We start from the raw sequence: 25,392 nt of genomic DNA on the forward strand, positions 1-25,392 counted from the left end.
GATGTTGATAGAGATATATATTTTTATGCATATATATATTTTGCATCAATGTTGTGTTTTTAAGGAATATTTCTTTAACTGGAGTTAATTTTGGCGCCATTTCTACTATTTAAACTGTTCGTTTCACTTATTGAATTGTAACCTGGTCTGATGAAGCTATTTTAGTGAAAGCGCTCACCAATTTTTTAAATAAACTCGTTTTTTATCGCACAGGAGTCTTTGGGATTATTGAGCTGTTTGCTGTATCTGCTGGAGAGTACTTTGGACTCATTGGTAACCCTCCATTGTTTTGCTCTACGAACCTTTTGCATCTTATTAAACTCATAAAAATAGTCACAGAAAGATTAACTTTTGGCCAACAAATTTCTACATAGTGAATAAAACTAACAAAAATAAAACACTCAAGTGTTAAAATAACCATGAGGATTGTCACTACTCAGTATATGGCACACGTCTATTGAGCTCTAGAGGCAGGCAAATTTTTTTTTCCAGTGGAAAACCAAATGTTAGTTGCACACAGACTTACTCTGACAAAGGAAAAAACATTAATGCATATTTTTTCTACCCGTTCGCCTGGATCACCTGTCCAATCATACTTTAAGACCTTCTAGTATTAGGAAATTTTTATTGGAAGCCATAAACAGCTTTCCACAGTGCAAGGCTTCTTAGCAATAAGAGTGGCAACTAGAAGCCAATTAAGAAGAAACTGGGACCTCATTGAATTTGTGAAAATAAAACTCTAAACACGATTACTTCCAATGGCATAAGTTGACAAACAGACTTCTACACCCATACGAAAAGCCTGACCAGAAAAGTACATTGACAACTTTGTTGATTATCTGAATGGCAACCATGCAGCAAATTCCATACTTACCCACAAAATTGAGGTAATCTACGAAACACAAAGTACAAGACAACAAAATACAGGTTGAAATTTCTAGCACTGAAGTATCTATGCTCCACCTATTGCAAAAAGTTTTTAAGTTAATTTTAAACAAAGCAATGAAATTAAATAATGGTGTCATATATGAACCTTTTGCATGTTCCTTGTTATCCTTAGTACTGCCAGGGGGACTGAATCACTTGATACTTTTGTTTGCCAGAGTTTTATGGTACTTTTTTGCATTTAAAATTTAATTAAAATGTAATTGGTATTCCACATCACTGCCAGAAAGAAACTACTGCCATTTTGTATTTACCTCTCCAACTCCATAACACTGACTGCAAGTAACAAGCCCTTATCAAGTGAATTACATTTAGCTCCAATGCCAACCCTTTAAAATTCAAAGTCCCTAGCCAGTCTGGCATACAATTCTACAATGAGGCAAACAACCTTCGAGATGTCTCACTCTGTAAGCGATTCTGATCATCTTCTATCCAGACAAGGACTGTATAGGTTAGCTACGGACACTGAAAGAGCTTAGTTATTTCCAGGAGCAGTGCATAATGAATGCCATCACCTGCCAAGATGCCTCTGCCATCTTCATAGTCCTATGTCTGCCAACACCATACCTTAGATGACCCTCATACCTACCAAATCCACCCTCTCTGTCACGGTGACAGTGTCACCAGTGTCAAATGCATGCTGTCATTCTCACAGTAATTATATAACTTCTGGAAGCATACACAAAGTAATATGGAAAACATCTGCAGATTATGAAATGCCAGTGTCGTTGTTGCTGTAAACAGTGACCTACAAAGCAGGCCCTATTCTTAATTCTTCAAAGCAGTGCTAGCTATTCAGCCATTCCGACAATAAGTAACACTAACAACAGAGTATTCAACTTAGCTTACAACCATACGGAAAATATACTAAATGACAGTGTGCCAAACACCGCCGCTTCACGGCAAATACCTCTCTACTTAGGCTTGTTAGATATACAACATTACACAGAAAACAGATTTAAGGGAAAATAAATCCCAGTTACTGGACAGACAAGAGAGCATATAACACACTGCAAAAGTGAATCCGTAGCAAGTTGAAAGTCACATACACGATCTTGGAGAATACAAATATTAGGACTCAACTACCAGCGGCTTGAGTTGATTCCCCTATTTTAAAGGATTGTAGAAAATCTGCCCTGGGTGTTCTATGCCATACCCACCCCCGACGCACACCAAAGTAATACAATCATCCCACGGGAGTCGCACTGTCTATGGCGAAAAAATAGCAAAGTTAGACAGGTCCTCATTTTCACAATCACCGTGATCTTTATTATAATATCCCCAAATGAAGCATAGTTACCAAGATATATAAAATAATCCCCAAACTTTCTTTGCAACGTCTACACCTACAGAAACACCTGTAAAACACAAACAGACGTGTGCTCCTTTTACCCACCGCGTTGCCATCCTTCAATACGATCTTTTTGATTAGCATGATGCGATTGTTAATAGTTTTTTTCTTCTTTTTCTTTTTTTCTTGGCTCATGTTGCCCTCATATCCCGTTGTTTTTCTACCGTATCCATATCAAGTAACTGCCGCCGCCCTTTGCCGTTTCCAAACAAGTAACTCAGAAGATGGAAAATGTTCTTTTTGCTTTCGAGGCTTCAGAGACCAACTACTCTTCCAGCAGCCAACATAGCCATCTTTGCCATAGGTACGTTGCTTTCCTACCGGTATACCAGACAGCTCATTCCCTCCCACTCCCTGACTGGTACAGAGAAACACACCTAAACTACACTTCCTGTCGTTGAGGCCACCATCACAGTTTCTGACACACCGCCGGATGTACGCCACACAGATGGGAAACACACCATAGCTCATTTGGGTGTAATTTGGAGCTGTGGTAAATTCAACACTATATAGCTAGCTGTAAAATGTTTAGCACTGTAGTTACAAATACCTGAGGTGTTCTTTTAAAACCCTTATATATCATAAAAAAGAACAGTGTGCACATAGTCTTCTTTCAAATTTACGTACCTGAGAAGTACTTAGCTGACTATAATGTATGAGAGAAATATTTACTTAAAAAAACTATCAATGTAAAGGGAGGAGTTAGTGCAAAATGACTACTAGTAATCTTTTGAATGGGAAGATAGTTTAAAGCCTGTAGGTTACTCGCTTGGCTGGATGCCAGAAAAAAAAAAAACCCATATGTAATATGAAGAAAATGACGACAGACATTTTAGCAGCTCTTGTGTTGCATCTTCAACATTACTGCTTCAGGCGGCATAATTTTTTTCTTTCTTTCTTTTTACAATGTATGCTTTCTAACTCATTTCACCAGACTGAGCTTGCAGTATTATTTCGACAAGTATTTTACCTGTTGGAAACTGTTTCGGAGGCAAGCTACCTCCCAAACAGGATTTAAGTTACCGCTCAACTGTATTTCACTATGATAATCTCATTTTTGAGTATTAAAAAGTCCAAGTAACACACTGAAATAGTAACGCATTAGTGTGTTAAAAATTGTTTTAATGAATGTCTATAACACTTAGCACTGAATTAGCCTTATGAAACGATGTTTAACCTTGTTGTGAGCTTGGTAGATTCCATATTAGGTCCATTTGCTCTACCGTTTGGAGGCAAAATGCTGTATGGTTATGATATGACTCCGCCCGACTGCTGTTCATGGCTTATGGGAACCTACATACAGTTGAATTAAGTCTTACTTATCTGTAACAATCGCAGTTTATAGAACACACTGCCTTGGTGACATATGGGTAGTACTAGTGTTATGCTACCCTATCTCTGGCCGTCTATCTATCAAAGCTCAGAGCTCTTCCTCTGCCATTTTATGGGTGTGATGGACCAGACCAATCACCTTAGACTACAGGGACTGCCTTTCAGACCCACAGCCAGGACCCTTTCTGCCTTCAAGAGTCCAGAAGGAATAGAGGATGGAAACACAAGCTTGCGAACATTTACTATTCCAAACCAAAAAACATAATACACATACACCCACATACAAAACAAAAAAGGCCACTGAGCATAACTCAACGCAACTCCCAACTATGTACATCCAAAAAGGGAAATAGTGGCTGAGTACTGCCAGTGAAGCAGTGTGTTCTACAAACATCAACTGTTATGTTAGAAGTAAGTACAACTTGATCAACTGTACAATGTTCAACAAACACACTGTCTTACTGGCATATGGGTTGAGTCCCAAAGTTTGCCCAGCCTCATAGGAGGAAGAATAAAGGTCCAGGACCCCCTTGAAAACAGTCCTGGCAAAGCCTGCTCTTGATTTAGAAATGGTATCCAGCTCATAGTGCTTCATAAAAGAATGGATGGAGGACCAGGTTGCTGCCTCTAGAATACTTCGAGTCCACTCTTTTCCAATACCTCACTGAAGAGGAATAGGCTCTGGAGGACTGTGCTTTTATATTCCTGGATTCGCCTTGCCATGGCAGGTGTAACAAAAACAATACCAGAGGACAACCAACATGCAGTGGTTTGCTTAGTGACATTGGTAATCTCCAAACTCTGGACCCCATCCAGTTCGGGTTTGTAAAAGGCAGATCATGTCTCCTAAACCTAATAGACTTCTTTGAAGCAGTCACCAAAGCTTTAGACGAGGGTAAGGTGGTTCACACAGCCTATCTAGATCTTGCCAAGGCTTTCAACACCATCTCCCACTCTGGAATTCTAGATAAACTCACCAAACTAGGTATAAATCCCAATATCAAAAGATGGGTTGCCAACTGGCTCACTGACAGAACCCACACTGTGAAAGTAGCAGACTCCAAATCCGACTTCAGACCAGTGACAAGTGGAGTACCACAAGGTTCAGTCCTGGGTCCTCTCCGTTGGTATCTACTTCTCTGAAGTACAGGCTAACACAGAAGGTCTTTGGCTAACAAAGTTTGCAGATGACTGAAAACTAGGAGCCATAATCGAAATTCATAACGATGTGGGCATCCTACAAGAGGGCCTTACTGAGACAGATGCCTGGTGTCAAAGCCATGGCCTCAAGCTCAACGCCAAAAAGTGCATTGTCATCCCCTTTGGTAAAAACTCTGTACCCATAAACTACCACATAGGCGGTAGTAAACTTAACACCAAAAGTTTGATAAGAGACCTTGGGACACAGGTGGACAGTAGTTTCTCCTTTGATAATCACATTGCCGCAGTAGTCAGGAAATCCTTCTACATGGCACACCTCATCACAAAAGGTTTCTCATCCAGGAAAAAAGAGGTCATTGTTCCACTCTACTCGTCACTCATTAGACCCATTATAGAGTACAATGCCCCTTTTGGTATGTACCTCACAAGACATCCACAACAACTGGAAAGGCCACAGAAATACCTCACAAAGAGGATTACCGGCCTCAAACAGATGCCCTATGCAGACCGTCTCAAAAATCTCCAGCTTTACTCTGTCGCATATCGCCTACTCAGAGGCGATCTCTGCCTAACATACAAAGCTATGTCAAACCCAGAGCTGTTGGACATGCTCCACTTAAAGAAATCCCAATCCCTCCAAGCTACATGCTTTAGGGACCTAAACCTTGTCACCACAATAAACAGAACAAGCTGGAGGGATAGATTCCTGTCCCAGAGACTTCCCATAGTCTGGAACAAACTACCTATCTATATCAAACAAAGTTCTTCATAAGCACTCTTCAAGAAAAATCTTGATGACTGAATGGGGAAATAGGAAATTCACCCCAGGATCATTTCTGTGGCTCTGCTCGACAGTGGCACAGGAAAGTAATTTTCCTAGGTGGCGAAAGCCAGGGTACCTTTTTGGCTAGGCTTATATAGTCCCTAGGACCAATAGCCTAGCACCTACCTATGAACCTATGAACCCTTCATTGCTGCTGTGTAGGAAATAAAAAGCTTTTCAGCCTTCATAAGGGGGTTCATTCTGTCAAGGTAGTGCCTGATCTGCCAATGCACAGCCAAGGTATGAAGTATCCTCTGTCTTATTCAGGTTCTGGGAGGAACAGGGAGGTTAACAGACTGACTGAGGGTGAATTCTGAGACCACTTTTGCCATGAAAGAGTTTAGTGCACAACACAACTCTATCCCTTGGAAAATCAGGTAAGATTGTTCCACCATGAGAGCTCAGAGACTTGCCTTCCAAATGTCAGCGCAATAAGCAAAACAGTTTTCCACATTAAGAACTTCAGTTCAGCCTGAGTGTTAGGTTCGAAAAGTGGTAAGGTCAGTTTTTCAAGAACATACTTGAGATCCCACAGAGGAGGAATTTGCATGCAAGGGGTCTCATATGCAGTACTCTTTCATGAACTGTTTTACCAAAAGAGAAGTACCACCATTGGCAGAGAAGCAGAGATGGATGTTAATGCACCTTAATGGATGTAAAAGATAAACCATTCTGAAGCAGCTCACACAGCTATTTCAAGACCAGAGAGATGTTAACTTTGAGGGACCATCTGTTCCCATTTTGATAACACTTAGAAAACCTCATCCATTTGTATCCATTTACAGTACATCCATTTGTAAACATAAGATTTTCTAGTAGAAAGTTATCACCTGCTCACATCCTCATGAAATAACTGCCTAAACTGAGTCAAGATTGAATCAAGCTGGCTGTTGATTTAGTTGCTCGAAAATTAGGTGCCCCTTAGACTGGGAGAGCAAATCCAAAGTGTGAGGAGGTTTGTGGTAGTTGCTCTTGGCCAATACCATTAGAAGGGAGAACCAAGATCATCTGGGTCAATAGAAGGTTACCACAATGCTTTTTATAATTTCCTTCTAAATCATCAGAAGTACTTTATGAATCAGTGCAAAGAGTGGAAACACATGCAGGAACATTCCCATCTTAAGGGAATAAGAATGTGTACATACTCCAAGCATGGCTGCAAGAATGTCTGGAACAGAATTTCTGCAGATGTCTGTTTTGAAAGAAGGCAACCAGATCTATATGAGGCATTCCCCACATCTGAACTAGATCCTGGAACACCAGTGCCTTGAGCTGGTGCTCATCTTGGTCTGCCCAAGGTCTGATTAATCTCTCTGCTATGACATTTTGATCTGACAGGATCATACCTCTCAACCGTACTGAATTTCTTGGTTTTTACCTGTTTTTGAGGCCCAGATAATGGGGTGCCACAATTCCTGAGTGGCACCCCTTAATTTCCAAATTTCCTGCCTTTTTTTTTCCAGCTTTTTGGGCTGACTTCATCACATGCAGAGGCGATGACGTCAGCTTCGTGAGCAGCCTGTCGGAATTGGGTGAGGGCTCCACTGTACTTTTTTTCTGAGTAGCATGCGAGCCATTGGACACCTGGAAGGCAAGTAAAGTAAGCCACAAGGATTTGAGGCTGTACTGAGCACAAATAAAGTAAGCCAGAAGCATTAGAAGCTGTAGTGAACATTTTTCTTTCTGCCACATTTGAATTTGCATTTAGTGATTTGAATTACTGGCTCTTAAGTGATTGGAATTACGCAGTGGGAACATAGTCTTCAAATTTAAATGACAACATTTTAAAAGAACTGATTGAAAAGTTTTTAGTCCATTAAAACTATAATCTTTTATTTACTTTTTACCTCTTTTATTTGGTCAATCAGCATTGAAATTATAGTATTTGGTTTCTGTTATTTGCATGCAAAGTTTACATTTCTTCTTTTGGTCTTTTGTGTGTTCCCTGAAAAGATAAGTTAAATTCATTTAAAAACTGAGCATTTAGTGATTTGAATTAAGGGTTCTTAAGTGATGCATTTTAAGCTGTATTGAGCACTTATCTTTCTGCCGCATTTGAATCTACATACTTGATGACACAGGTTCTTACTAGGTGTATATGTAGGCATTTAGTGATTTGAATTACTGGTTGATGACAGAGAATATTTTTGAATAAGCAGTGTAAGTGAATTGGTCAGGGTCAGAAAGTATCAAGAGATGGAGATGAGGTTTCCCATTTTGGAGCACAAGCACATTAACAGCATGTACAGTGCTTCCTATCACCTACTTGTAGCTGCTCAGAGAATAGAGATGTTAGCTTGGTGCCTGTAACGGTAATATGTTGGCAGAATGATAACTATTGGTGCAATGAATATGGAAAATGACAGATATGTTGTGAGGCAAAATTGCTGCTACACTGTGTCAATTAGAATTCATATTGCGCTGTGTAGTAAAAGTACCTAATGTTCATGTGCCTCACTGTGATCTTCATGAAAACCACTTAAACCGACCCGCAACATTTTAAGGCGTTGTCTTCCCAAAATAAATATGTTGTGCCCACAATGCTAACAAATGCCCAACCATGATATTTTATAGCTTATTTTGCCACGTTTAATACAGTTTATTCACGTTTCCCCTCAACACATCACACCTGTCAAAATTTAGACTCCACTCAGTTCGCTATTTGATTCTTTGTCAGCAGTTTAGATTTGACTGCCAAGTATATGATCTATGTGAAAAAAATACCAAAAATGACATTGTTCTAACCTCCAAATTTAAAATGATGGATATGACCAAGTTAGTACTTTTCATTAATCAACCACTTCAATTTTGATCAAGCACTGAGCCGGCACTTCAACAAAATGTAAGAAATCCTGATCGAGCCCCATTTAACAAAAGTTCCTTAGTACTAAAACCATCGACCTCAACATGCTGCAGGTCGTCACCAGTGGGTGTCAACATTTGCCCTTCTTTAACACATCATTCCCTCTTTTATAATTTAACTGTGTAAGTGCTGGTGTTTGTAACATGCAGCCTTATTTCAGTAACAACGTTATTGTGGTAGTTGTAGTTCTCACTGTACACTTGTCATTTTTTTAGCACTCTTTCCAGGAAAGGAGTTGAAATGACTGCATTACTTAACTTCCTTACTACAACTCCTAGAAGTCTGAGAGGTACGTCACAGTGTGGAGTACTGCATTACTAACCTTGGGAATTATTTATTGATGGTTAATAAGTAACTAACTAATTTCAGTCAGTAATGCAGAACTGATAAAACATCAAAAACACGTTTGGGTGATTGGACCATAAACTGCTACTTGTCTTTTAAATGTTCAGTGTATGAATCGTGCTTGAATAGAAGTTGTCAGTGTTGACTACTGTAACTGAAACTTGAATTGTTTAAACATGTAACACTTGGAAGACTTTGCATACTATCTGATGCTTCGCTGATTGATGGAAATGTTACCCACTTTCACAGGCTTACGAAGCTTTCAAAGAGGATGTAATTATTTCATAATATGTAGTAGTGATTTGAAGTGTATGTTTATTTGAAAGCAAGTAGTAGTACTGTAAAATTGCAAATTGTGGTCTTTCCCCCCATTTAATATACAGAGATAGTATTGTTTTGATGAGAATGGGTATTTATGTGGAGTACACTTTAAAGATGCATGCAGGTGTAAGGGCTGCTGAGACCTGTGGAATGCAAGATACAAGATTCTTGCTTCCTGTATCTTGGTGTATGGCACACCAAACAATAACGCCACTTTGTCCCCTGTTTTGTCTAAAATTTTCCCTGTTCTTCGTAAAATTGTCAATTTTGAGAGAAAAGGTAGTGGATCACATTAATAAATAATAACAGTAATTAAAAGTTATAGATTTCTTTTACTTAGGAAAAATTATGTCACTTCACTTTACCTTATTCTATCAGATTCTCATCTGAGTAGTTCTAACATTTTTAAAAAATGTCCCTGTTCTTTTCCGGATTTATCTCTAATTCTGGGGGTAAGAGGTTGAGGGCATACACTGCACACTGAGAAAAGTGACACTGAGAATAAATGCTAACGCTGATATGCTATAATAGGAAGCCCAACACTATCAGTGCCTTTAATATCCATCCATCTATCTGTATATGATATCTATGGATAGATATATAAGCTGAGTTTTGTTTAGGGTAAACTGACTTAAAGAAGACTTTTTATTCAGTTTAAGGTACTTATTATTTGCTACCTAGTGAGAGTTTTGACTTTTAAGTTCCTAGCAGTACACAGTGTACCATTCCATTATAGTCATTTGGAGGGATGAAGTATGAGATACACATGTGAATGATGTGACTGGATCTATCAGCATTTAACCATTGCTCAGGTTATGCTGAAGTGATCATTGAAATGAAAACAGTTTACTTTGCTTTTGTATTGAGGTTTAATGTCATTTGTTTGTTTTTTTCAGACTGAACCAGCAAATTATGTTAAGTGAAGTCACATAAACTTAGATTCTGCCTGGTACTCTCTTCCCATTATACTTGTTTCTGGTAGATCTCATGTGTTCCTGTCACTTGGATCAGTAGGTTTTCCTGTTCCCTCATCTTGTCACAGCTCTGTTTTTCTTTTACTGCTTTGTTTTAAATGACCTTCACTTTAAAGACTGGAGTATAATCTTGTTGGTAGGAGCTGCCTTCCCTGTTTTCTGTTTTACTGTTTCTGTTGTATGCACTCAGGTTTCCATACTTATTATATTAAAAACATAATGCATGTACTTATGCCACCAATTGATTAGTTTTATACAGTTGTCATATATTTTAGGGTAAATTATGTGCCAGATCAGTCTGTTTTGTTTAATTTTGAATGCTGTATACAGTAACACGTATGATATGTTACAGGAGGTTCTCACATGCTAGTAGCTCAAGACACACTTGCTTATTTCCATTTGTTCAAAAAAGTAAGTGCTCAAAATCCAACTAGCCTGATTTCTATTTTTTTATGTAGCCCCCAACCAACAAAATTGTATAGCCCTACCAGAGGCTAAACTTTAACCCTACAACTTCCACGCCAGTCCTTGCTTCCTTACCCTAAAACTCCACTTCCCCTCCTTAACCTTAAATTCCTCAGTTGCTCCCTAAGGCTAAACTGCAACCCCCCCAAACCTAAATTCCTGATCATTCCTTAACTCTAAAGCTCCATTCCTGCTTCCTAACCCTAAAATCCTCTTCTTACTACCTCCTCAATGTCGCTTGCTCAAACACAAGTCTACATAATCTACAAGATGCTTCCCAGGATTCAAGAGAGTGGTGGGTGTTTTTTTGCGCACTTGGGACTTGAGCTGTTGTAGTGTTTCCTGTGATCTGCATATTCTTCCATCTTTTGTTGCATAAGTTTTTGTTTTTAATATTTAGGGCACCAAATACATTTTCTTTTATTCTGAATGCTGTTATATGTAGGCTGTATCTTCATCTTTTGCTTCATTTTTTCCTTTTATTTATAATTCTCAGGCTAACCATATCATAGTTCCTTGGAAAATATTTTCATTACTAGATCATGTTGGAGATATTTATTTATGGCTGTGCGGGGCTGGCCTTGAACAATATTTTTGTTAGTGTTTGCATTTCACTTGTCTTCCATACAGTAAGCTGAATTTGTTGACTTTCCTACTATTATCTGCAGTATTTTCTTTCAGCTTTCTGTAATATTTACAACGGAAAAAAAAAAAAAAAAAACAAGCCATGTTTATCATGAAATGAACATGCAGTGGCAAAAGACATTTTCCTGTCAGGGCTTTCAAAGTGCTAAAAATTACAAAGCTATGATAATGAGAGCCTCTGCATTTTATGTTTGTACAGACTTTATTTTTGTTCCTTTATGCGCTTCACAGGGTTTCTTTACAGTGTATAACTTCATGAATATTTTGAATTTTTTCTTCACCTTTTGGCGATCATTTCTTCTTAAAATTGAAAGCATTTCTCCATTTTACCTGCAGCTGTGCTAAAGAAAAGATGCAGCACTGTGAAAGATGAAAGAATCAAGATGCCACTGTACACCTACAAGTAGAGAACTGACTGTGTAAACACAATGTCCAGAAAATATTTGTAGAAAATGTCAAAGAATTTCAGAGATATAGCACCTTGTATTGGTAGAAACCACCAATAAAACACATATGATCATTTGAATGTGACAAGCTTTAAAGTTCCATGAAGATTTGTTTTACAAGATTGCACAGGCATTTGACTTTTGCATGATATCTGTCTTAAGTTGTTATGTATTTAACTTTAAAAGCATATCTTCTGTTTTAAATTCAGCAAAAACACAGTTCTGAGATGTATTGCTCCTAGAGGCACATTATATTTTTTAGAAGAATGTTCTAATAAAGTCCTTAAAAAGATATGCATTTCTCTTACATTTTTCTGTAGAGAACTAACCAGACCAGAATTCCTATTAGACATTGGTAAAACCTGAGATTACAAAAAAATGTTTGGCTTTGCAACAAGTATAACCTCTTTTTCAGAATGACAGTTATGGGTGTTATTAAAACATATTGTGTTGTTTATAGTATTGGACCTAAAACCTTATTTTATGATTTTTTAAACATTTTAAATGCTGTAATAAAATAAATACTTTTTTACATACACAAAAAATTAAGATGTAATTGGTCCTTTGCCTTTGGACATTGAAGTGTTATCTAGGTATGATTTATAGCTGACTGTAGGATGGTATAGTGGATGTATTTGTTATCTTGCTGCCTTGCAGTGTTTGGGTCTGGGCTGGGGTGCCTTCTTTGTGAATTCTGTATGCCCTCCATATGTTCTCATGGGTTTTAGCCAGCTGTTCAAGCCTCCCCCCTCCAAAATACATGCTGACATTATAGATGTATTGCTGATACTGTACTGTGTTGTACTTTTAAAGGGGTGGATGCTGCAGTCCTGAGAATATCCTTCTCTGGCAGAGATACCTAGTAGCTATGAACCTGTTATCAGTTTGCCATCCATTCCCTATTGAAATATTACTAGCTTATCATTTTCTTTACTTTTAGATGAAACAATGAAATATAAAGTTGTTTGCTAGCAGCAACCTCTTCCTTAGTTACAGATCTCTTTAATGTGGAATTATTTAGATGACTTTTACTTCTGCAGAGATTGTACATATTTACTGATACTGGTGGATTGTAGAAGTTTGAGTAGACTTTTATGATTGAAATGTTCTGAATTGGGCAGTTTTGTCATTATTGTTTCATGCATTTTGTTTCAATGCTTACTGGAAAAATGATCAAAACAAATTTAAAATGTGCTCTAACAAGTATGCTGAATGGCTGCGGGGGACTCTGGGGACATATTTTGGTTGTCTGTTCTTCAGGTTGCGTTTGAAAGCTGGTATCCCACAATGACATTGGAGTGGGGTGTGGTTACATAATTATGTACAGTCAGGAAGGTGTATCAAAGAACACATGTATGTTTCATGTGGAAGGGGCCTATGAGTTGAAAACAGCCCAAAGGTAATCTTTATCCACCACTGACCAGATGCATTTTCTTTGAATGTGGGTTTCAATGCTGTTTCAATGAATGTGAGTTTTAAGGGCGGAGACGTTTTAATGCCAAGTCTATTTTCATTGTGAGAATGTATTGCTTTGTTTAGCAGATGTCTATTAGTGTTTGTGCTATAAAAGTTTTAAATGAAATCCAAATAATCATTGTAGAAGTAAAGCAGTATGCACATTACAGTGTTTATGGTAAATGGGACAAAATAGCCAAGTAATGGGACACCGGAATGGCTGCGGGGGACTCTGGGGACATATTTTGGTTGTCTGTTCTTCAGGTTGCGTATGAAAGCTGGTATCACACAATGACATTGGAGTGGGGTGTGGTTACATAATTATGTATGTAAATGTTATGTTAATCAGCATATGGATTTGTACCTATTTTTCATGGGCCTTTTTCCAGATTTTTGATCTTTCCAGGTTGAGAGGTATGGACAGGATGTATGATGCCCGAAGAGTCAGAAAATGGTGTAAAACCAGCTCCCAGGCCATCACTGCCAACTGGCATAGAGGTTATGAGCTCATACCTCCTTGTTTCTTGAGGTACCAGATCATAGTGGTGTTGTCCGTAACCACCAGAAGAAGACCTTGAGTTCATAGGTGGTGAACGGCTTTCAAGGCATGGATCTCTACCAACATTTCATTGATATTGATGCACTTCTTTGTGTCTTTTGACCAGCCTGCACCTAAAATCCCATCAACACAGCTCCATAAGCAAAGTCGATCGAATTTATCTGGACAAATTGCACTAGATCAGGAGGGATGAAGGGAGGTCATGGTTTCATAATCAGCTGTGCTGTCTACCACTGTAACTCTCTTCTGATGAAGTCCAGCACTGGCAAACTGAGATTCCAGGGAATGTAAGTGCTGTGTCTAACAGTTTTGGACATACCATTGAATTTTCCTCATGTGTGAAATGGCCAGTAGTATCATGAGAATCATGGAAGCTATAAGTTAGGAATTCTGTCACTGAGGCAAAGTTCCTCCTGGAGAATTCCTGAATCACCATCTGGTAAGACAGAACTTTGTCTTGGGGAAGAAAAGCCAATATTTTGTCAGACGTCAGTTAAGCACATAGTTTTTTTGAGGTTGTCAGATACTACTTCTGAAAATTCACCTTGAACCTTAGGTGGGAGAGTAAGACTGGGACTTCCTCTAGTGATTATAAACATCTAGATGTTATGTGATTCTATCTCGCCTACATTCTGTACTGATGGGCTCGGAGCCGATCCCTCGGCTCCGACTCGGCACGCTATGCTATAGAGCGAGGCCTCTTATTGGCTGAGCTATTTCTTATCCCAGGATGCACCACCACTAATTCCCCAGATCTCGTTTGCCGCTTACAAGCTAAGACGTGGTCTCAACTTGGCTGGGCTAAGTACTACTTTATTTAGGCTTTTCCTGTCAGGAATTTGCTTGTTTTGAACCCAAAAGCTGTTTTAACAGCTATTGTTGTGATACGAGTGTGTATTGGATATTTTTGTTGAGGAATTTGTGTTTTTCGTCAAGGGAAGGTTTCCTGTTTTAGTTAGAGGGGCCTTCCCCTTTTGCTATTTGCTATTCTAGCGTTTGTTTTGTGGGTCAAGTACCCGTTTAAGTTAGAGGGTCTTGACCCTCCCTTTCTGTGTTTTTGTTAACTGTATTGTTGTATATAAAAAAAAAAAAAAAAACTTTATATTTCTTTGAACTTTAAACTTCTAGTTTTTGGTGTATTTTCTATCTTTAGACATGTCCAAAGAGCATAGACCCTCCGGGTTTAAAAAGTGCGCGAGGTGTGGTTATAAGATGTCCATAACGGATGACCACTCCTCGTGCGTTTATTGCTTAGGCGCCAAGCACCTACAAGAGTCATGTAGCGTGTGTCACGCCTTTTCATCAAGAGTCCTCCAGGAGAGGAAGAACAAATTAATCCTAAAAGGTTTGATAAAGCCATCCTTCGAGGAGACTTTATCTTCATCTTCCTCTCCTTCAAAAAAGAAAAAAGCGTCGGCTCCGACCATTCTGTCGGAACCGACTGCCAAAAAACCTAGGCAGGCTTCTCCATCGGCTCCACGGACTTCGGAGCCAAGGGCGGAATGGTCTGCCTCGATGCCTCCAGTCTCGACCCCTCTGGTTTCGGAGCCGAGGACTGGGGCATCGAGAGGCGGGTCACCTTCATCGGCTCCACTGATATTGGAGCCGATGAAGGTTGCCAGCTCAGACTCTTCCCCTTCGGCGCCGAAGTCCTCATCGGCACCGAGGGAAATTGCCTTGAGATCTCCCTCGGAACCGATAATTATAGAATCCATTCGGAGCCGGTCCCCTAGTCCTATGGAGCCGATGGAGAAATCGGTTCGGACCCGATCGGTATCGTCCAGATCCTCCAAGATGTCTGATTCGGACATCGACAGGGTGCTCCTAAGACTCTTCCAGTCTCCGGTGTTCCAAAAGTTAGTTTCGGCTCCAGCCCATTCGGCTTCGGAGCCGATGGTCCACCTTGCTACTATGGTTCCTCCTCCAACAGCCTCGGCACCGTTGGAGCCGGTGCTGGTGGAACCGGTGGAGGTTTTAGGGTCGGACCCGACCCTTACTCCAACTCCGGCTCTTGAGTCGGAGTTCGGTACGCAGACTTCTTCCGTCGGCCCCGGGGGGGATGCTTCGGGACTGATGTTTTCGGTCCCAAGTGTTCCTCTCGGTGCGTCAGCTGCGGGAGTGCCATCTACCATCGTGGCCATGGAGGTGGGACCCTCCCAGGATTCTGGTGGTCCCGCCTTCAGGGCTATGAGGAGTGCATTAGCCAAATCATCTTTGGCTACCTCCACGGTCTCCCCAGCTCCTTCCCTGCATACCGAGACTGGGTCTTTGGCAGTACCCCTGTCCTTAGACAGTGGAGCCCCGGGGCCTGAGGTTACCCCCACTGGGGTCCCCCCCTCCTGGAGGTCCTTCTGTAGCTTCTTCGGAAGAACCCCCCAGGAAAAGATCGTGCAAGAGGAAGCACGTTGACTCCCCTGATGAGTCTCTTACATCAGACACTGATCTCGATGATGCAGAAGGGTCCCCTAAGTCATCCTCGGATGATGTCTCCTTTGCAGACATCCTGGAAGCCCTTAAACAACAAGGCGGCTGGCAGTCCAAACCCCCTTCTGCTGATGAGTCGGTGTTCCTTAAGGCCTTCGGGGCTCAGCCCTCTGCCTCCTGGGTGTCTCCGCCCTTCGACGAGCTCTTGGATTTGATCTGTCGAAGGGCGTGGGAACACCCAGACTCTGTGGAACCGGTGCCTGCTCGTCCTAATAAGTTCCTCTCGGCACCCCTGAAAAGAGTTCCTAACTAAAGGTGTGGCTGTAGATGCTTTGGTGGTGGCATCTGCTACCCAGCAAGATGTAGCAGAGGCTTCGACGTCCGTCCATCCTCCTAATAAGGAGTCTAGGAGTATGGATCGGCATGCAAGCGCACCCTAAGTTCAGCGGCCTTTACATTAAGGTCCTTGAACTACCTTACGCACTTTACCAGATTTCAGAGGGATCTGATTAAAGAACTTTCCGATACCCTCTTGGGTAACCTGCCTGAGGAGCTGGCCCAGACGGTTGGCTCTCAGCTGGCTACATTGTCGTCCATTTCAAACTCGTCCATGAGGCTCATTTCTTATGCGGCCGAAGGGGCGAGTAGAGCGGCGGGTACAGGCATTGCTCTACGGAGACAAGCCTGGCTCCGCCTGTGTCATTTCGCGGAGGCCTTTAAGTCTTCCTTTGCCGATGCCCCCTTTGATGGGTCCTCCCTGTTTGGACCCAAGGTAAAGGACACACTGACCCGCTGCGAACAGGAGGGTAAGACTCTGACTGCCATAGGGGCACGATTTTCCACTCCCTTTCGGCCTTATCCCAAGGCTAAAAGAGGAGGGAAAATGTGGTTCCATAGATCTCAGAAGCCTTACCCCTCGCAGCAGGATGATCCCCCTTCCAGAGGCAGGGGAGGGAGAAATTCTTCCGGAAGACGCCATCCCAGAGGCGGCAGAGGCCCTCGCAACACTGGAGACCGCAAGTCCTTTCATGGCTCTTCAGCCTTTCACAGTCCCTGAGGGATTGCCCGACTGTGCAGCTCCGGAGCCAGTCGGGGATCATTTTTTGAGGCACCTAAAAGCCTGGGAAGGTATCACTCAGGACTGATGGGTGCTTCGAATTATCGCCGGAGGTTACACCATCCCTTTCTCTCACTCTCCACCTCAGTCCAAAAAAATCCCGGACCCGCCACCCAGTCAACGGAAAACTGCAGCCTCAGAAGTTTCAAAGCTGCTGCAAAAAGGAGTCATCCAACCGGTCCCCGTAGACCAGATCGGATTAGGGACTTACTCGAGATTCTTTTTGGTGCCAAAAAAGACCGGGGACTTGAGACCCATTTTGGATCTCAGCATTCTAAACCGTTCAGTCAAAAAGTCCAAGTTCCGAATGGTCACCCTACAAACCATTCTCCCATTGCTGGAGAAAGGTGTTTGAATGTGCTCCATAGATCTCAAGGACGCTTATTACCATATCATGGTACATCAAGCGTCCAGGAGGCATCTGCGCTTCAGCATAGGAGGCAGTCATTTTCAGTTCTGCGTGCTGCCCTTTGGTCTCACCACAGCCCCCAGGGTGTTCACCAGATGTTTGGCGGTCGTGACTGCTCACCTGAGAAGTCTAGGATTCCAGGTGTTTCCGTATCTAGATGACTGGCTCCTAACTGCCACCTCCAAGCATCTACTATTGCGGAGCCTACAAGCCACTATATCACTGGGCAATTCCCTTGGAATCACCTTCAATTGGCCAAAGTCTGTGTTGCTGCCATCTCAACGCATAAGATTCATAGGGGTAGAGATAGACTCAAACCGAATGCGGGTCTATCTACCTACAGACAGAATACAAACCATACAGGCTCAAGTTCGAGCCTTACTTCCCAGATCCAAAGCCCCAGCCAGAATGGTCCTGCAGCTATTGGGATCCATGTCCACCACAGTTCTTCTAGTCCCCCTGGCAAGGTTGCACATGAGAATTCTCCAGTGGCTTATTTCAGCTCAGTGGTCCTTTCAGGAACTCCCTCTCAGTCACCTCATATGGATCACAGAAACCTGCAAACGGGAGCTTCGCTGGTGGCTAGTGCCCTCCAATTTGGATCAGGGACGACCCTTTGTTCCACCTCCTCCTGCGGCCACTTTGACCACGGACGCCTCCCAGATGGGGTGGGGGGGGGAATTCCCTGGGCAGGTCAGTCCAAGGCAAATGGCACCCAGAAGAGACCCTACTTCATATCAGCATCCTAGAAATGAGGGCGGTGCTTCTGTCCCTTCAAGCCCTTCACGATTACCTCCCTCAGGGCGTAATTGCCGTTCACTCAGACAACATGTCAGTTGTCTGGTACCTGAACAAACAGGGAGGGACCAGATCCTATCCTCTTTGCAGAGAGGCCATGAGAGTCTGGGAATGGGCAGTGTCGACCAAACGCTTTCTAGTGGCTACTCATATCCCGGGCAAGTATCAATGTGATAGCCGACAGACTGAGCAGAACCATCCTCTCTCCTCACGAATGGTCTCTGAACATGACAGTTGCAAATAAGATTTTCAGCAAATGGGGAGTTCCGTGTTGCGACCTCTTCGCGAATCCACTGAATGCGAAGTGCAAAATTCTTCTCCCTAACCCCAGCTCCGGGGAAGAGCCCCATGGACGCACTAGCCTGTCCTTGGCCCACCGGCTTGCTTTATGCCTTCCCCCCAGTTCCTCTCCTTCCCAGGGTGATCCAAAAGGCATCTCTCTTGGGGAGCAAAATGATCTTAGTTGCTCCTTACTGGCCTTGTCAAGTATGGTTTCCCTATCTTCGGAAATATGCTCTGGAAGGTCCATGGTTCCTGGATCAGATCCCAGACCTTTTGGTTCATCAGTCGGGACTATTCCACCAGTCCCTACACACCTTAAAATTGACGGCTTGGCTCCTCCTCTTCCGACTATAGTCAGGAGTCATACATTGGATCCAGAAGTTGTACACATCTTATCCTCGGCCCACAAGTCTGCTACAAAGAAATTGTATTCTAGCAAATGGAAAAGATTTGCTATTTGGGCTCAACTCCGGGGCCTGGATCCCATCACTATTCCCGTATCAGAAGTACTAAAATTTTTAACTTCTCTTTTCAATCAAGGCTCTTCAGTCTCTACCATCAAGGTTCAATTGGCAGCGATTTCCAATTTTCACGAATCTATAAACCCACCTTTAATGAGCAACAGATTGTGTAAGACCTTCTTGAAAGGTGCTGCACTTTTAAGACCTCCGATTTCTCATCCTGCTCCTCCATGGGATCTTGATGTGGTGTTACGCGCCTTAACTTCCTTCCCCTTCAAACCGGCAGCGACATGTGATCTAAAATTTCTATCGTGGAAGACTGCTTTTCTGGTGGCGATTACTTCTGCCAGAAGGGTTTCAGAGCTTCAAGCTTTGTCTGTAAAACCTCCGTACTTGGTTTTTCACAAAGACAGAGTATCCCTCAGGCCAAATCCTTCCTTTGTCCCTAAAGTTTGTTCCAGTTTCTGCCTACAACAATCATTAGAACTTCCAGTCTTCTTTCCGAAATATTCTAACAAAGCGGAATTCATATTCCACACATTAGATGTCCACAGGCAGTTGTGTTTTTATTTAGATAGGACCAAACAAACAAGGAAAACAGATCAGTTGTTTGTATCCTTTGCAGACAATAAATTGGGCAAAGCTGTCACAAAGGTCACTATTGCCAAATGGATCAGGGACTGTATTACTCAAGCTTATTCTTATTCTAACAAAGAGCTTACCACCTCTGTCAAAGCTCATTCTACAAGGGCTATGGCTACTTCGATAGCATTTCATTCTAAGCTTGCCATTAGTGACATTTGTGCTGCGGCTACATGGTCTTCCCAGCACACTTTCATTTCCCACTACAAATTGGATGTGGCATCTAGAGGATGAGCTTCATTTGGTTCCACAGTGCTCAGGAGTGTTTTCCAATGAGCCACCCAGGATTTAGGTGCTAGGGACGCTGTCCCATCAGTACAGAATGTAGGCGAGATAGGATCACATAACATCTTTTAGTTATGTACTTACCATAACTTTAGATGTTTGGGATCCATCTCGCCTACATTCCCAATAACCCACCCTCCTTCCCCCTTCCTTGGAGATCAGAGGATATCAGAAGGTCCGAATTCTGTTGTTTCATCCTGAAACATCTAACAATGTTATATAAACAAGTTGTGCATGTGTGCATGAATGCGGACAAACAAGATCTGGGGAATTAGTGGTGGTGCATCCTGGGATAAGAAATAGCTCAGCCAATAAGAGGCCTCGCTCTATAGCATAGTGTGCCGAGTCGGAGCCGAGGGATCGGCTCTGAGCCCATCAGTACAGAATGTAGGCGAGATGGATCCCAAACATCTAAAGTTATGGTAAGTACATAACTAAAAGATATAGACTGTGCACAGATCAGCAAGTCATCCGAGTAAGAAAAGATATGAATGCCAAGAGTCCATCAGTGAGCCACTGCTGGAGCAAGGCATCGGATAAATTCTCAATGCACAGTTCTCTAGCAAAACAGGAGGCACTGTCTGCAGGGTGAACATCTTAAACTTGTGCATGAATATGTGTCCAATAAAGCAAAGTTATCCAATTAGAAACATACTGTGATGGTAGCATTAAATGAATGGATTACATAGACACAGACTATACTTAATTTCCTGACAGCCCTCCCTGATGAGGTCAAATGTCACAAATTGTCCCTCACATGATCTCTTCAAAGGAGTCATGCATGGCCTGTACCATATCCTGGAAGACATTCCCCATCATTTACTCTCATGGGGGTCTGGAACACATCTGTGATGATATCAACTTATCTGGCTGGTGTGGTGAAGTGTATCATTATTCTCATGGTCCATGCTAGTCTTGGTCCCTCGCTGTCATTGTTATCATATTGGTTTCAGGCCTGATCCTCAGAGTCCAACTCAGCAGGAAGTGGTCGTTCACATTATTGACTTCATTAATGGTTGGGTAGACTAGCATGCTTGCCACACTCTATAACCATGTTTCTTAAACTTTTATGGACTAAGAAACCCTAGACAAGAATATTTCTTTTCATGGAACCCCTATGAAAATTTCCAACAAACACTAAGTATCTATTAATAAATAATGTAAATTGTAGAAATTCAGGTTTCAAACTTGCACAGTCTTAATGAGAAGAATTTGCTTGCATCATGTGACAAAAGTTGTAAATATTTGGTGTGTGGTTAGTTACAGAGAGTCTTACTATAGGTATCAAATTTAACTTATTCTTATGTTTTCTTTTGGTTGTAGTGACAGAGGAATCCACTTTTACATAAGTAAGTAGAAAGAAAATGGAGTAGAATCCTAAATGTTTTTAATTTAAAGATCCATACTCACTATGCATTTTTACCCAATGTTTTATCAAGAGGTAACTTAGTTTTTAGATTGTTCAGTGTAATATCTGTGGAAAGATCAGCCAAACCGCTCTTTATTGGTAGATCATTCTTTACTCATTCAGTGAGATTAAAGGATCCATAATCCAAAAAAACAACATCCTCTTGGATCCTAATCTGTGGGAACATAGTCCTCAAATTTAAATGACAACATTTTAAAAGGACTGATTGAAAAGTTTTTAGTCCATTAAAACTATAATCTTTTATTTACTTTTTACCTCTTTTATTTGGTCAGTCAACATTGAAATTATAGTATTTGGTTTCTGTTATTTGCATGCAAAGTTTACATTTCTTCTTTTGGTCTTTTGTGTGTTCCCTGAAAAGATAAGTTAAAGTCATTTAAAAACTGAAATAAGTCTGCAAGCTAACTTAATGTCATGTTCCAATCTGTGTGCTTGAAAACAGTTGTACAATTCCAGTTTTTGTTTGACAGAAATATTTATTCTCTCAGGCCACAGAGTCTTTTTTCAATATACATCCTCATAAAAGCAAGCAAATTTTAGCATTTAATAAAGTTTTATGAAAAGAGCACATTGCATCACAAAGCATTGCAAAAAGTCTTGAATTTGAAGAGCATGAATTTATAAAATTTTGTATTAACAGCTATTTTTAATACTTAATTTAACTCAACAATTATACTTTTGCTTGCTAATATTTCCCAGTGTATCCTGCAATGTATACTTTATATATTTCTTGTTTCTTGCTTCATTTTTGTGACTTATTATATTTAGCAGTCACACAAACTGCATCATCAATATAAATAGAAACGCAGTCCGGGAACTGTAAATTGTCACTAACAAAAAGTTATCAGACTGTGAAAAATCAGATTTCTGTTGCACTGGATTGCGTATAATAGTAGTTTTTGTAGTTAGCAACAGATATAAATATCCCAGCAACATATTCAATTGTATATAGCAGCATAATATGTCAGATAACTGAAAGAGCAAAAGTATTTCAACAATATCTGAGCAAGTATTGAACCATACTCTAACTGTGATCTCTATCCTAAACATGCATAGTATATTACTTCTGTTCAGTAACTTCCCTCTGGTAGCCGTATCCACCCCTTCAACCCTGATTCCCAGGTCTTGTCTAGCAGGTGCCTAACAGTGCCTAACTGTCTATTCTTTATCTATCATTCCATTGTAATCTCACATAATTTTTCCTAGAGAAAAGAACATTCTGTAATTTCCCCTTGAGTGTTGTTATTTCTGCATGTCTCATGCTTAGCCAGAAAAGTTATATTTTCCCTTCTTCTGAACTACCTTTTTCTGAAACTGTATGCAGAAAATGAAGGCACAGGCCTGACTTTACATATTCAGGCCTATGCAAGGTCACTAGTATGTTTTTATTCTACCTTACATCTAACATTTACATTTAAGTAAAGCCCTCATCTTACACAAACAGTATTGAGGACGTTTTAGTTTCTTTTATGCGACTCTTCAGTTCCAAGTAGTTCAGAAACTTTAATTTAATTTTCATCACAGTCTAAGTAACTAACTTATGTAAGTAGCAAGCAAGTCTTTATAAGAAATATCTAATGATTCATTTAACTAAGGAGCATAAATCTTTGACATTTTAATTTCACTTATAGGTTGCTAATGAATGTCTTCACTCATCTTAATTATATTATAAATAGTATCATTAAAAAGGGATATTGCTTTTTTTTCTGGCAAAAGTATCAACTAGCATTGTTTGTCATGCATCCTGCATGCAAGGAAGAATCAAGTCTTCCCCATGGTCAATTTATTTTGATTTTCCACTAAGTGATATCAAAAATGATTTTTTTAACAGCTAACTCATTTCCTGTACCCTTAGATATAAACTTCATCAGTGCTTGCTGATATTTTAATCCCTTATCTTTTCTAAAAAAAAAAAAAAAAAAACTCAACTGACATAGTCTGTATCATTTATGTTTAGCATGCAAATGCTGGAGCCACTGCCCTATTACATAAAATTGCTGAACACACACCACATTGAGGATAATCATCATTATGTATGATTCATAATACTATGTACTAATGTTCATATTTGTGTTTCTTTCTTTTTAACTCAGGAGATGATTTGTTACTATTGCCATGCCTTTCAAATGTGGAAATGTTCACATTTCAATTTCTTAATTGTCACTGTTTTCCATATTTACAGCAGTAATCTCATCACTTGTTTTCTGATAAGGCTGTTCTTCCTTCTGCATTGCTAGCTGACTGCTCCTTGAGATTATCAGCAGAAAGTCCACTGCTAACCTTCATATTTTGAAGATGAAATCAGACTTATTTTAAATAAATATACTGGTAAATATCTGTTATTAAAAAAAACTTGTTTTAGGACCACTAATTATGCATATGCTCATTGGAATTCACCTTCCTAACAGTTTCAGATGCATGGTTATCCACCAGATTGTTTGAAATTATATTTATTATTTGATAAAAAATGTATTTTATTTTCAAATAGTAAATACATTATATTTACTTTTTGATAAATCATTTATTGGTAAATAACACAAAACTCATTTGATTGTGTTTTAAGTGTGGACATTTGAACATTTTTCCAGCAAGAAGTGAAAAAAAATGAATAACCAATAACAAAATTACTCATTTTGGAACATTTCAATCATAAAAGACCACAAAGTACTGTCATTATAATCATCCGATATCCTTACTCATCAGTTACTGCCACTTTGAATACAAACACCTCATATGTTAGATTGCGACAAAAATGGCCACAGTAAAGTATTCCAAGTTGCTTTACAAAATACAGACTATTAACTATTCCTGTAAGGTAGCCACAATAAAGTGTACCAACTTTTTCCCAAAATTCAACATCTATCCTGCAAATCCAGATTAATTATGAGCATATGACTGAGTACAACTTACTATAATCTACAGATGACTCTCCAAATAGTTATAGCCACTGTACACCTCAGACATCTAACTGTGACTTGTTTCACACAAACACAGAGTAGACAGTGTAATTCCAATAAAGTATTACAACTTAACTTCATTGAAATGCACACTAGTCCTGCAATCTACATCAGTAATTGATTACAGTGACACACACAATAAGATGGTAAAATGCTTTCATGCACAGGCAACCCCCACTATCAGTTATATCCACTTTATTAAATGTATACACCTCAGATGGCTGATTGCAATGAAAAATAATGGCCACTCAATAACTGTTATTCTACACAAACTGTTGTCACAAGTTGTTCCATCTTGCTTCGCAAAAAGAAGTAGTCAGTATAATAACCAATCAGTAGCAGTCAGTCAATTTTATCTACAGACAGCCACTGTACCCACTGATTATAGCTACATTGTTGTCTGCATGCATTTCAGATAATCAATTATAATAAAACAAAATTACAGCTGCCTTCCCCCAAGCAAAGTACTCACACAGCTCTTAACTTTTTAGCACCAGAATCAGGAATAAAACCAAAAAAAAGGCAAAAAAATAATAACGAGGGACAAATTTTAAATATTTCTTATGTACTTAGAAAGGTGCTTGATTAACAGGTTTTACATTAGCATACATTGTCTGAAGGTTATGAAGTCTGCAACTAAGCATATGTCATTATTTAATTAAGTGACTACAAATCTCAGGAATTTCCTAGATTTTGAAAACCACAAATTTCACAAGAATTAGACCAAAAATATGTCATAAAATAATGGAGGGGGGCAGATAAACAGTTGAGATGTATGCATTATATGATTGTAGTAAACATCTCAAGAAAAAAATCATTTTTATGAGGAAAATAACACAAATATGAGGCAAAGGCAGCAGCAATTAAGAGCTATGTTCTCATCCAGTCACCCTGTAAAGTTAT

General features: G+C 40.2%; 1 protein-coding gene across 2 annotated transcripts in view; it reads right to left on the reverse strand.

The window, feature by feature from the left end:
• LOC122795868 (hippocampus abundant transcript 1 protein-like) overlaps positions 1-2,744 on the reverse strand; it is a gene marked incomplete in the record, with an annotated part of 997,490 nt that extends 994,746 nt beyond the window's left edge. Inside the window, 1 exon segment of one of the 2 annotated variants that reach the window (XM_044064280.1) lies at positions 2,342-2,744. In XM_044064280.1, coding sequence (XP_043920215.1) covers positions 2,342-2,431 — 90 coding nt within the window. 2 annotated transcript variants of the gene reach the window in all.
• Positions 2,745-25,392: the final 22,648 nt, after the last annotated feature.

This window comes from Protopterus annectens, chromosome 2.part2, assembly GCF_019279795.1.
Source record: "Protopterus annectens isolate FY-2018-M chromosome 2.part2, PAN1.0, whole genome shotgun sequence".
NCBI lineage: Eukaryota > Metazoa > Chordata > Ceratodontiformes > Protopteridae > Protopterus > Protopterus annectens.